Genomic DNA, 13,541 nt, shown 5'->3' with positions numbered 1-13,541 from the left:
TAAAGATTGTCACACTACTACAAGAACCACAGTTCCCTTCTAGCTTTTCTGGTTCGTAATGGGATATATCTCACAGACTTTCCTGTGGGGGCTGGCTTTGAACAGCAAGCCTCAGATCTCAGACTCCTGAATAGCTAGGATTACAAGCGTGAACCACTAGAGTTCGGGTCTTTCTAGTTCTTGTCCCACTCCTTTAACCTCTCTTTTTCAGTGTCTGTGATCTTTCAGCAATGATGCTTTTTCAGGTCCACAGCCCTTTTTCTTTTCTTTCAGTATTACATCCCGTACTAAGGTCTCAGACTGTTGCCCCACACCCTCTTTATGTATTCAGTTCTAAACTAGTTTTTCAGATTTTCAGATCTGCATTTCCAGTCATAGCTGAAAAAAAAATCTCAAAATGAATTTGTTCAAACCAAATTCATTGCCATCTCTCAAAATTACATTCTCTACTTTCATCAATATCATCATTCATAGCATAAGCCAGAAATCCCTCAAACAAACTCTCAACCTTATTTCAAAACCTCGTGGGAAAAGGGTGGGAGGGGGGAAACGTCTTGGAATTTCATGCCATCCTGGTTCACTCTCATGCAAATTAGTATACTAGTTTCTCCTAGGCCTTCAGGCATTCAGGCGTTCAGTCTTCATTTTCAATACTATATCCAGGTTTTCACTAGAGATAATTCAATCATATCAGACTGCATACAAACTGCAAGGCTCCCCGTGCCTACAGAATAAAGTCCAAATTCCTTGACAAGTTATTCTCAGCAATATAAATTGAAAGGTTTTAAAATTAGACAAACCTGGGTTTCATTTCTGGCTAAATCTAAACAGCTATTGAGTCCAGAGTCTTAAACGAAGGGGAAAGACTGAGGAGGGAAAAGAGGAGAGGGAAGTCTCTTCTGAGGGCAGAAGTGGGTGTCCGGAGTGACAAGCATGTTTGATGGAAATAAGTGAAAGAGTTTAGAGCTCCGAGGCAGGACCGGGTACAGAGGCCCAAGGAGGCGCTCGGCGGGGGGAGGGGGCAGCTAGCTGGAGGTCTGTGAAACAGGAATTTTCTGAGGGCACGGAGTATTGCAGAATCTCGAAAATGAGGAAGGTCCCTGTCCAGGGTAACTTCTAAAGGGTTCCCCGCCTCCGAGAGAAGGCGGGAGCCTATCCTGGTACCCTGAAGAAAATGAGAATGGAAAAGTGGGAGAGAGAGGTAGTGTTCCTGCCACTGCGGGAAGGACCTGAGGGGAGCCACCGGGTCCTGTCCTGTGCTAAGCGACCCAAGTGCCAAGGTTCCGGGACCAGGGAGGTGGAGCTGCTACTTGCGGGACGGGATGCCCCGGTTCGTCCCCCACGCGCTCTCTGATGTTACCTGAGGCGGGAACGAGCAGCCGGAGAGGTGCCTGAGCGGGCCAAAGGGAAGGTGGTGGCCCAGAGGAAGCATAGTAGCCTTGGCAGCTTGGTGGCCGCAGCTGCTTGTTAGCCTGCAGAGGCGGTGGGGGTCTCTCTCGCTGAAACCCGCGATTCCGCGGAGCTACCGGCGGCAGAGGACGAGGAGGCTACGGCCATGGCCCTGTAGTCGGGCTGTTCTCCGCGCCCCCCCCCCCCCCCCGCCAATTTGGCGGGGTCAGGAGAGAAGGATCAGACCTGCGAGACCTAGGAGGCAGCTGCGAACTCTGCTGGACTGCCTGCCCGTCGCGAGCGACTGAAACGCCTGGGGCTCGGAGGAGGGGCTACCGTAGGCCACGCCCCCTCCGTTGCCCTACCTAAGGAGCAGCCAATCAATCGTCACTTGTTGATAAATGAGCGAATGGAACTGTCCAATTAGCGTTATGAAGGACACGTGGTATGAGGGTGGGCGCAATGGGCGTGCACAGAAGCCAATCAACGGCCCTAGGCGCCAACTCTTGGAGGACGAAGGAAACCAATAGGAAAGAAGTAGGGGCAAAAACAGAAGAAGCAGTGTGTTGGAAAAGCGGAACTATAAAGCAAAGAATACACCTGGGGAAAACCCAAGCCTGAAGAGTAGAAGAGCCACACAGTTAATTCACGATGGGCTATGCAAAATGTCAGAGGCAGAAGTGGTAATTGATAAGGACAATAGCACTGGACTACACTGGAGCAGCCTTTAGGTTAGTCAAAGTATAGCTGAGGTAGGAAAAACCCTATAAATGTGTCATGAAGGATCATAGTACAGTGAGAGAAAAAAATGTAATCTATAATAATTAGCGACTTGAGATAGTAAGAAGGGTAAATAAAATCAAATAACATGCTAAGGAAAACATTGGGACAATTCACTCTAAGAGATTGGATTCTGCTCACTTCCGAATCCTTACTACTCTGGAGGCTAAATTCTAAGGATTGCCGCCTGTAATCCTAACTACTCAAGAGGCTGAGATCTGAGGATAAGAGTTCAAAGCCAGCCCGAGCAGGAAAGTCCTTAAGACTCTTTCCCTCTCCCCCTTTTTTTCTGGTCAGTCGTGGGGCTTGGACTCTGGGCCTGGACACTGACCCTCAGCTCTTCAGCTCAAGGCTAGTGCTCTACCACCTGAGCCAAGCGCCATTTCCTGTTTTCTGAGGAGTTACTTGGAGATGAGTGTCTCGGACTTTCCTGCCTGCTCTGGTTTTGAACTGTGATCTCAGATCTCAGCCTTCTGAGTAGCTAGGATTACAGGCGTGAGCCACCAGAGCCCAACAATTGAGACTCTATTTCCAATTAGCTACCAGAAAACCAGAAGTGGGGCTGTGGCCCAAGATGTAGAGCACTAGCCTTCAGCTGACGAGCTCAGGGACAGCGCCCAGGCCCAGAGTTCAAGCCCCAGAACTGACAAAAAAAGAAAAAAAAAACTTAGACTTGATCAAACTGAGATGAGAGAGACTCAGTGGATCTAAGACCTATTGTGCTGCCACCCCCTGAGATAAGAGGCTACCTTTAGCTGGGGGCTCATGGCTCACACCTTGTAATCCTAGCTACTCAGGAGGCTGAGATCTGAGGATCAGGGTTCAAAGCCAGCCCGGGCAGGAAAGTCTATGAGACTGATCTCCAATAAACCACCAGAAAGCCAGAAGTGGTGCTGTGGCTCAAGTGTAGAGTGCTAGTCTTGAGCTGAAGAGCTAAGAGACAGCATTAAGGCCCGGAGTTCAAGCCCCAGGACCGACAAAAAAAAAATTTTTTTAAGACTTCTTTTGGAAGAGGGAGTTCTTTTTTTGTTGTTTTTTGTTTGTTTGTTTTGGTCTGGTCATGGGGCCTGAACTCTGGGCCTGGGCGCTGTCCCTCAGCTCTTCAGCTCAAGGCTAGTGCTCTACCACTTGAGCCACAGTGCCACTTCTGGCTTTTTTTTTTCTGCTTATGTGGTGCTGAGGAATCGAACCCAGGGCCTCATGCATGCAAGGCAAGCGCTCTACCACTGAGCCACCTTCCCAGCCCAAGAGGGAGTTCTTGACAGGTGTGTAAGACAGGATCACAGTTCTGGGGCTGGGAAGTTGGCTCAGTGGTAGAGCGCTTGCCTTGCATGCCTGAGGCCCTGGGTTCCATTCCTCAGCACCACATAAACAAAAAGAAAAAAGCTGGAAGTGGCGCTGTGGCTCAAGTGGTAGAGTGCTAGCCTTGAGCTGAAGAGCTCAGGGACAGCACTCAGGCCCAGAGTTCAGGCCCCACGACTGGACCCAAAAAAAAAAAAAAAAAGACAGGATCACAGTTCTAAGCCAACTCAGGCAGGAAAGACTGTAACACACTTAATTCCACTTAATCGCCAAAATGTTGTAAGTGAAGTTGTGGCTCAAATGGTAGAGCTCTAGCCTTGTGCAAGTCTTGATTGAGTTCAAGGCCCAAGACTGGCACACAAAAAATAAATTATAGATCACAGCCAGCACTGGTGGCTCATACCTGTAATCCTTGCTACTCAAGAGGCTGGGATCTGAGGATCCTGATTTTAAGCCAGTCTGGGCAGAAAAGTTCCTGTAAGATTCTCATCTCCAATTAACCGCTCAAAAACGAAGTGGCCCCAGTGGTAGAGCACTAGTCTTGAGCACAAGAAGGCTCAGGGACAATGCCCAGGTCATGAGTTCATGTCCCATGGCCAAAAAAAAAAGTTGGGAGATAGCCCAGTGGTAGAGCATCTGCTATGTGTAGGGCCTCTGATTTGATCCCTAGCACCTAAAATAATAAATTAATAATAGTAATTGGAGTACAGGTGTTTCTGAAAGTAATTAAGGTTAAAGGTTTATAGTAAAAAAAAAAAAAAAAAAGATTGGAGAGAGAAGAGGCTGAATGGAGGCTTGGCTTAAATGCTGAATTTGTCTTTTGTTTTCCTGCTGAAAATTACCAGTGAATATGAGTATAATCTAATCTAAAAGAGCTCTGTTCTAGGTAGATTAGTTTTAGCTCATAGAATTTCTAAAGGGAAAAAGCAATCACACCAGCCCAGATCCTCTGGCCCAAAACTTTTCAGATTATTCTTCTGGCAACAAATCATGTGCTGCCACCTGGTGACAGTCCATCTACACTGTTCCACACTGCTGTTCAGTATTATTGTGAAAGGTCTGGCACCCTGCAAGCCTGTCTCCCACAGAGCATGATGAAAAGTAGGTGATAAACTAGTAAAGTACTGGTAGCAATCAAAGACAAATAATGCTACCATGCCAGATGAATCACTTGCTTAGTGAAAGATGTAAACAACAAAGGTTCCTTGTACTTGCTTCAGGAGGAAAGTTAAATTTGAGAGGAAGTTATTTTGTTTTAGACTGTCTGTTGGATGTGTGTTTTACACTGTCTGTTGGATGTACATCACACAGACCTGATCCTTTTTTGGGGGGGGAGGCGGGGAGGGGTCAATCGTGGGGCTTGAACTCTGGACCTGGGTGCTGTCCCTGAGCTCTTCAGCTCAAGGCAAGCACTCTACCACTTGAGCCACAGTGCCACTTCAAGTTTTCTGGTGGTTAATTAGAGATAAGAGTCTCACAGCCTTTCTTGCCCAGTCTGGCTTTGAACTATGAACCTCAGATCTCAGCCTCCTGAGCAGCTAGGATTACAGTCATGAGCCACTGGTGCCCGGCCCAGATCTGATCTTTATCACTCTACTCTTGGCAATTCTCCAAAGCTCAGGAAAGCTGAGGAGAACTTGGTTGTAGCTATTCAGGTGTCTAAATCCTATCACCTCAGCCTTTTTTTTTTCTTTTTTTTTTTTTTGTCCGTTGTAGGGCTTGAACTCTGGGCCTGAGCGCTGTCCCTTAGCTCTACAGCTCAAGGCTAGTGCTCTACCACTTGAGCTACAGAGCCACTTCCGGTTTTCTGGTGGTTTACTGGAGATTAAGAGTCTCACGGACTTTCCTGCCGGGGCTGGCTTTGAACCAAGATCCTCAGATCTCAGCCTCCTGAGTAGCTAAGATTACAGGCATGAGCCACCGGTGCCCAGCTACCTCAGCCTTTTATTACATTTTTATTTCAGATTACTTATTGTCTCTTCAAGTGTGTGTGTGTGTGTGTGTGTGTGTGTGTGTGTGTGTGTGTGTGTGTGTGTGTGTGTGTTCTGGTCCTGGGGCTTGAACTCAGGGCCTCAGCCTTTTATTACATTTTTATTTCAGATTACTTATTGTCTCTTCAAGTGTGTGTGTGTGTGTGTGTGTGTGTGTGTGTGTGTGTGTGTGTGTGTGTGTGTGTGTGTGTGTGTGTGTGTGTGTGTGTGTGTGTGTGTGTGTGTGTGTGTGTGTGTGTGTGTGTGTGTGTGTTCTGGTCCTGGGGCTTGAACTCAGGGCCTGGGCACTATCCCTGAGCTTTTTGTCTTGAGGCTAGCACTCTACCACTTGAACCATAATTCCACTTCTGGCTTTTTTGATGATTAAGTGGAGATAAAGTCCTGTGGATTTTCCTGCCCAGGCTGGCTTCAAACCTAGATCCTCAGATCTCAGCCTCCTGAGTAGGTAGGATTACAGGCTTACAGCACCCAGCCTTACTGTCTCTTCTAGCCAGGTTGACCAAGATGCAGGTTGGACCCTTCCCATAAGCCCCTGGCCCCACCTTAGTTGAGGGAAAAAACATAGCAAGATTCCTCTTAACAGACATCTTGTTTAGTGGGTGAATGGCATTATCTTTTTTTTTTTTTTTGGGGGGGGGGTCCAGTCGTAGGGCCTGAACTCCGGGCCTGGGCACTGTCCCTCATCTCTTCAGCTCAAGGCTAGCACTCTATCACTTGAGCCACAGCGCCACTTCCAGCATTTTTCTTTTTGTTTATGTGGTGCTGAGGAATCGAACCCAGGGCCTCATGCATGCAAGGTATGTGCTCTACCACTGAGCCACCTTCCCAGCCTGGCATTATCTTTTACCAATGTTTCCCAGTGAAAGAAGCCTAGTGAGGCCTCAGTGAGTTGCTACTGGTTCTTAGGAAATTTTGAATTGTACAGTCTAGAACACAAAGCACAGGTAAAGTAATGCTTTTATCTAAAGATACTTTCCAGAGAGCAACTACATGGCCAACGGACCATAATCATTCACCACAAGGCATTTTTTAATGAAATATAACAAAAATGAGTTGGGGGCATAACTTAGTAAAATAAAATTTGCCTAGCATGTGTGAGACTCCAGGATCAATTCCAGCACTGAAAGAAAAAAAAATGGTAAAAAGAGACTGAGAGAAAGAAGAAAAGTATCAGAATACATCAATCCTACTAAGCATAGAAGCTTGGTACCAGTAGCTCACGCCTGCAAACCTAGCTACTCAGAAGGCTGGGATCTGAAGATCACAATTTATAGCTAGTTTGGGCAGAAAAATCTGCGAGAGTCTTATTTCCAATAAACCAACAAAAATCTAGAAGTGAAGGTATGGTTCAAGTGGTAGAGCACCAGCCTTGTTGCAAAAAAAAAAAAAAAAAGCTAAAAGACACCAATCAGGCCCTGAGTTCAAGACCTATTAGCAGCACAAAAAAATAAATTCTTTTTTTCTTACGTCAGAAAATTCTGAATACTGCCTCATTAAGAGTCAAAGAAGGGGCTAGGAAGGTGGCTCAGTGGTAGAGCGCTTGCCTTGCATGCCTGAGGCCCTGGGTTCAATTCTTCAGCACCACATAAGCAAAAAGAAAAAAGCGGGAAGTGGCACAGTGGCTCAAGTGGTAGAGCGCTAGCCTTGAGCTGAAGAGCTGAGGGACAGCGCCCAAGGCCCAGAGTTCAGGCCCCATGACGGGACCCCCCCCCCAAAAAAAATAAATAGTCAAAGAAACTGAAACCAGGAATGAAGCTTCTATAGAAATATAGGCTGGATTGCTAAGAAGAGGCTGGATGAGCCTAAGCAATAGAAACCGGAGATACCCAGGTCCAGGGCCCTCCAGAATATCTGTCTTCTATATCCCCACAGCACTATTGCCTCAGTGCAGGATTCCAGCTCATTATGCTCACCAGAATGACAGCTTCTATCTCTCTCAAGTTCACTTGAGCTTATACTCAGGAAGTAGAGTTCTAAATGTCTATGGACTCAGATTTCGGAGGTAGAGATCACAAGAAATAGTCAAATAACAGGAAGAAGATATACCCAAGACTACCCCATGTGGGTACAGATTCACACAAAACACATCATGGAGAGATAAGTCACTTTACTGCAGTAAAGGAGGTGGGCAGGAATAGGTGGGCAATGAGAAGTCTCAGGGAAAAGGGAATATCCAGAGGGGATGAGAAGGCTGCCCAGACAAGTCTTTGAGGGGAGTGGAGAGGAGGGAAAGAAAGCTTCATCCCACTATTCTTACAAGTCCTTACAGTCGCTCAGGAGCATCTTGGGAGTCCTGAAGGAGTAACTCCTCTTACTCAAAATTCTAGGCATGTACCTGTAAGCTGCTGAGCCGCAGGTTAGAAAAGGTGCTGTTTTGGAGATCTAAAAGGAAAAAAAAAAAAGAAAGAGAAAAACAAAACATCAGCAATCATTGTGGTATGCAGTGAACTAGACCCTAACCTGTCTGGTAGGGACACACCAGTTTGGCATAAGTAGCAAGAGAAAAAGGCAGAGAAATTCCATGTACTCATGCTAAATAATTAGGTGGCTGGCATTCAGGCATCATTCAGAGTCAGCCTCCCACAGACCTGAGATCCCTGCTCTCAACTCCATATAGTTTGCTGTTTTGTTTCCTAAAAAGTAGTTCCCTTAGCTGGGCACTGGTGGCTCACATCTGTAATCCTATCTACTCAGGAGGCTGAGATCTGAGGATCATGGTTCAAAGCCTGCTCAGGCAGGAAAGTTTTTGGCATTCTTTTTTTTTTTTTTTTTGTCGGTCGTGGGGCTTGAACTCTGGGCCTGGGCGCTGTCCCTCAGCTCTTCAGCTCAAGGCGAGCGCTCTACCACTTGAGCTACAGCGTCACTTCCGCTTTTCTGGTGGTTTATTGGAGATAGGAGTCTCACGGTCTTTCCTGCCCGGGCTGGCTTTGAACCGCGATCCTCAGATCTCAGCCTCCTGAGTAGCTAGGATTACAGGCGTGAGCCACCAGCGCCCGGCTATTCTTTGAATTTTTGAATACCATGTATCATTTCTAAAATGAAAACAAAATATCTTACAAATCAATAAATATATTGGAACAGAACGTAAAATCCACAGCAGCCCAAGGAAGTTTTTGGCATTCTTATCTCCAATAAACTACTAGAATACCGGAAGTGGTGCTGTGGCTTAAGTGTAGAGCACTAGCCTTGAGCTGAAGAGCTCAGGGTCAGCTACCAGGCCCAGAGTTCAAGCCCCATGACCAACAACAACAACAAAAACGTAGTAGTTCTTAACTACTGATTCTGTCTGGAAGACTGACATAGTGAAGGTGGTAGCAGCTTAGATTGGAAGACATAAACAGAGGTCCTAGAAAGAACAGAATCAGAGTCAGAAATGGTAGTGATGGTCTCAAGCACACTATTTTCTTCCTCTCCTTATCGTCTAAACATATAAAAATATCTCAGTGATTCAGTGTCAGGTAAAGACTGCCCAATGCTGGGCTGGGAAGGTGGCTCAGTGGTAGAGCGCTTGCCTTGCAGGCAAGAGGCCCTGGGTTCGATTCCTCAGCACCATATAAGCAAAAAGAAAAAAGCCGGAAGTGGCACTGTGGCTCAAGTGGTAGAGCGCTAGCCTTGAGCTGAAGAGCTGAGGGACAGTGCCCAGGCCCAGAGTTCAGCCCACGACCGGACCCAAAAAAAAAAAAAAAGACTGCCCAATGCTGGCTAGCTTATGGGCTGCAACACAGAAACTCAGATTGCCCCTACTGCCCCTAGCCAAAGTTAGGATAGGTGGACTTCATGAGCCAATTCCCTCTACTGCCACAGTACCCACACATTCTGACCTGAGGAGGCTGTGTTCCTGCTGGGTATCCTGAGCCTCTGTCTAGGTAGCCTGCAGGGTGTGACCTTTGCCCTCTTGGCCACTTTGCAGCTTCTCCAACATCTGCCAGACCATGAGCCCAGGTAGGCCAAACCTCTCCCTCTTCAAAAGGAAAACCCCTCCCCACCTAAGCATACTTAGAACCCTCCTATCAACTAGGATGGTTTTTCTTTTTTTCTTTCTTTCTTTTTTTTTTTTGGTCGGTCGTGGGGCTTGAACTCTGGGCTGGGCTTGGGCGCTGTCCCTGCGCTCTTCAGCTCAAGGTGAGCACTCTACCGCTTGAGCCATAGCGCCATTTCTGGTTTTCTACCGGTTTAATTGGAGATAAGAGTCTCATGGACTTTCCTGCCCGGGCTGGCTTTGAACCGTGATCCTCAGATCTCAGCCTCCTGAGTAGCTAGGATTACAGGCATGAGCCACCGGCGCCCAGAATTAGGATGTTTTTTCATGGCCTAGAACACAGGAATTGGGAAGAAGAAAGAGTTTTGAAGTCTTTTTTTTTTTTTGGAGGGGAGGGTGCGGGAGGGCAGGGAGCTATTGAGGATTGAATTCAGGACAATTTCAGTCATGGGCTGGGAAGGTGGCTCAGTGGTAGAGTGCTTGCCTTGCATGCATGAAGCCCTAGGTTTGATTCCTCAGCACCACATAACCAGAAAAAGCCAGAAGTGGGGCAGAGGCTCAAGTGGTAGAGCGCTGGTCTACAGCTGAAAAGCTGGGGGACAGCGCCCAGGCCCAGAGTTCAGGCCCCACAATTGGCATTAAAAAAAAAAAAACTAACTTTATGGGCTGGGAAGGTGGCTCAGTGGTAGAGTGCTTGCCTTGCATGCATGAGGCCCTGGGTTTGATTCCTCAGCACCACATAAGCAAAAAGAAAAAAGCCATGGCTCAAGTGGTAGAGCCCTAGCCTTGAGCTGAAGAGCTGAGGGATAGCGTCCAGGCCCAGAGTTCAGGCCTCACGACCAGACCAAAAAAAAAAAAAAAAAAAAAATACAATTTCAGTCATGTCCCCTAGTTTGTGAAGAAGAGGTTTAGAGAGAGATATAATCAGCACAGGGAAGACAGGAGTAAGATGGAGCTGAGCAATGGTTTGCGGGCCTATACAGACAACAGAGGAATAACAGGGCTTCCATGAAGAAATAATTGGAGATAGGTCTAATCCTGGTACTACCTTCCATCTGCTGGTCTCAACCTGGTGCCCTGCAGCCATATGTTCCCGCAGCAGCTCCTGGTGCTGGCCTGCAAATAACAGAGAATGAGAGTGGCTGTTCTACAACTTCTATCTTTCTTCATTGCCTTGCAACTAGCCTGGTACTGAAAACTGAGAAGAGTGTTCTGGACAGCTTTTGGAAAGCTTCCAAGCTGATTGGAAAGACTAAACTCATACTGTGAGAAGCAAAGAGCAAGAAAGAACACTTCCAAGCGCTAGAGGTATAACCCAACAGTACAATATGCGCCTAGCATGTACAAGGTCATGGGTTCAATCCAACAAATAAACAAGACTTTGCTAGAGTTCTCCATAGCTCAAACAGGGAGACCTGTATTCCAAAAAAGAAGACAAGGAAACACATGCTATCAATCTTGTACTTACACAACTGGTCCCGTAGCAACTTCAGTTCCTCCCACAAAATCTCTGACTGTTCCCACAAAAGTTGTGGCCTACAGGAATAACAACTGTGTTATTCTAGAGTCATATAACAAAGTCAAAGTGAAGAAGCCATCTGCCTACCAGAATATCCAGAGTTCAGAGGCCTCAAGAAGGTGAAGTCTGGGGCTGGGAAGGTGGCTCAGTGGTAGAGCGCTTGCCTTGCATGCCTAAGGCCCTGGGTTCAATTCCTCAGCACCACATAAGAAAAAAGCGGGAAGTGGCGCTGCGGCTCAAGTGGTAGAGCGCTAGCCTTGAGCTGAAGAGCTGAGAGACAGCGCCTAGGCCCAGAGTTCAGGCCCCACGACCCGACCCCAAAAAAAAGAAAAAAAAAAAAGAAGGTGAATCTTTGGTTGGGCTAGTACAATACCCTGGGTTCCATCCCCAGTATCAAAAAAGAAAAGGAAGCCAGGTGCTGGTAACTCACACCTATAATCCTAGTGACTCAAGAGGCTGAGATCTAAGGATTATGGTTTGAATCTGGCCCAGGCAGGAAAGTATGTGAGACTCATATCCAATTAAGCACAAAAAAAAAAATAAGCACACACACACACACACCAAAAAAAAAAAAAAACACACACAAAAAATCTAGAGCTGTGGCTCCAGTGGTAGGCTGTTAGCCTTAAGCAAAAAAACTCAGAAACAGTACCACCCAGGCCCTGAGTTCAAGCCCCAGAATGAACACACACAAAAAAAGGAAGGAGAGAGAGAGGTAGGGGAAGGGAAGGAAGGGAAGGGAAGGGAAGGGTAGGGAAGGGAAGGGAAGGGAATACCAAAAACAAAAAACAAAAAACACACACACAAGCAAACCAACCCAAGAAGGTTAAATCTTGCCTCTCACTCACTCAGTCTGCAGCTCCTCTTGAAAGCTATTAGTAGTACTGTGCTTTCCTGTTCTTGGTCTTGTTTTCATTTGAGCATGGGCTAACTCCAGCACCTGGCTCCTAAGGCCCTGAAGTTCCCTTTTCAGCTCCAGGCCTTGTTCCAGAAAAAGGGCTTGCCCTTCTGGGGCCTCCTGCAGCAATTTTAGTGATGCTGTTGTGGAACAAGTTGAAGGTCTTAACCTTACTGAGAGCTTCACACATAAACCTCAACACTACTTGCAAATTAAGATATACGTGCACACCTAACAGGTAGGCAGCAAAATTGTGCACCAACATATAGAACTGTGCAAGGGGATAGAGGTATAGAGCACTTGCTTAGTATACATAAGGCTTTGGGTTCATCCATCACCAAAACACAAACATCTTTGTATATAAATTAAGGTTTTGGTCTGATACCTTCCAGGGCACTGATCTTGCACATCAGCAGCTCTCGTTCTTCCAGCAGGCCCTGCACAGTGTGCTGTAGTGTCTCAGTCACCTACTCAAGCATTAAAAAAAAAAAAAAAAACAGCTATTATGTAAGAGGCTTTCCCAACTCCTAGTATTTTCATCTCACGCAAACTAGGCTATCAAGGCTCACCTGAGCCTGAGACTGAATCTGCGACTTGAGAACAGTAATTTCATCCCAGAGAGAAGAGGAACTATAGGCTTCAGTCCATCTTTGTCTCTCTGGGGTGGTGGAAGTCTTTAAAGCCCAAGGCTGTTGTACTTGGGCTCCTGCCTTGAAAGGCAAGTGGTGAGAGGAAATACAGGTTCCCGCCAGGTTGTCTGCTGAAGGTATAAGGAAGGAACAAGCAAGGCAGAATCTATCTAAGTGGGGAACAGAGTTCTGGAAAGGAAATAATGGGTACTGGGAAAGAATAGTAGATAGTACAGACACTGTAAGAAAGCAGGTCTTGAAAACAAAAGATTGGGAGTAGAAAGGGGCAATATTTACCTGTAGTGGAGACTCCAAAAGAATACAGCCTCTGCTACAAAGGAAACTTCCTCAGGCCAATAAGATCTAAATGTTCCTTAATTCACCCCACCCTCAAAAAAAGCCGTGGGGATGTGGGCACCTCCTTACCTTAATCCGGGCCATACTTCCATCAGTTGCATTTAGAAGTGTGTCAATTTGCTCATACCAGTTCATATCATAGCCTGTGGCAGGGGTCTGGCTCCCTGATAGCTCGTGCTCTTGTTCTCCCTGATGGGGATATCGGAAGTGCAGCCCAGGAAAGACCATGACATTAGATGGACAAAGGAGAATAGGGATACAAAACTAGGGAAAAGGACGCAATATATCACCAAACTACGATTCTGGCACTAGGCAAAAGAGCTGATGTCTTAGGGAGCTTGAGGGGGGGGGGTGGCGGGAGGAGCACAATAGTCTGATAACGCAGTTATCAAATGAGAGTGAAAGATGTCAAATCTTGGTCGATACCCCTCCAAATCTAGGACGCTGGCACCAACACACCAAACCTGTGTCACCGACCACTGCCGCCGCTAGGTTCAAACCCTCCAGTAGGTGGAGAAAATACTTTAGGCAACACCGCAGCGCCACCCGGGAAATAAAGTCCGTACAGGCGGCGGAGCTGTTTCCTTGGAAACGACCCGTGCGTACACTCCCCGCCCTCCGTGAAGCTTGTCGGGATACCGAGTCTCTCGAGGCTCTGGAGTTGTGGGTTCCAGGATGAGCGGACTACGTATCCCAA

General features: G+C 46.9%; 2 protein-coding genes across 7 annotated transcripts in view; both read right to left on the bottom strand.

The window, feature by feature from the left end:
• Positions 1–1,583, bottom strand: part of LOC138823620 (dual specificity testis-specific protein kinase 2) — a 117,517-nt gene extending 115,934 nt beyond the window's left edge. For all 3 annotated transcript variants that reach the window (XM_070017027.1, XM_070017029.1, XM_070017030.1), the window contains exon 1: positions 1,361–1,583. The gene's annotated coding sequence lies outside the window, so the exon portion shown is untranslated. The remainder of the gene's footprint in view (positions 1–1,360) is intronic.
• A 5,979-nt stretch (positions 1,584–7,562) lies between these two features.
• LOC138823585 (coiled-coil domain-containing protein 159-like) lies at positions 7,563–13,409 on the bottom strand. 4 transcript variants are annotated; one of them, XM_070016981.1, is made up of 9 exons: positions 13,271–13,409; positions 12,914–13,108; positions 12,785–12,818; positions 12,428–12,618; positions 12,244–12,325; positions 11,809–11,998; positions 10,910–10,977; positions 10,490–10,557; positions 7,563–7,844 (listed from the first exon to the last, which is right to left on the bottom strand). In XM_070016981.1, the coding sequence occupies exons 2-9, from the start codon at positions 13,070–13,072 to the stop codon at positions 7,716–7,718; spliced, it is 921 nt and encodes a 306-aa protein (XP_069873082.1). In that variant the 5' UTR covers positions 13,073–13,108; positions 13,271–13,409; the 3' UTR covers positions 7,563–7,715. The 4 variants fall into 4 exon arrangements, with proteins under 4 accessions (XP_069873082.1, XP_069873084.1, XP_069873081.1 ...); XM_070016983.1 differs by having other exon boundaries at positions 12,914–13,033; positions 13,309–13,409; XM_070016980.1 differs by having other exon boundaries at positions 12,914–13,409.
• Between the last annotated feature and the right edge of the window lie 132 nt (positions 13,410–13,541).

This window comes from Dipodomys merriami, unplaced genomic scaffold (assembly GCF_024711535.1).
Source record: "Dipodomys merriami isolate MVZ:Mamm:240054 unplaced genomic scaffold, mDipMer1.0.p SCAF_121, whole genome shotgun sequence".
Lineage (NCBI taxonomy): Eukaryota > Metazoa > Chordata > Mammalia > Rodentia > Heteromyidae > Dipodomys > Dipodomys merriami.
The sequence above is the reverse complement of the archived record's forward strand: the minus strand, read 5'-3'. Positions and strand labels throughout refer to the sequence as shown.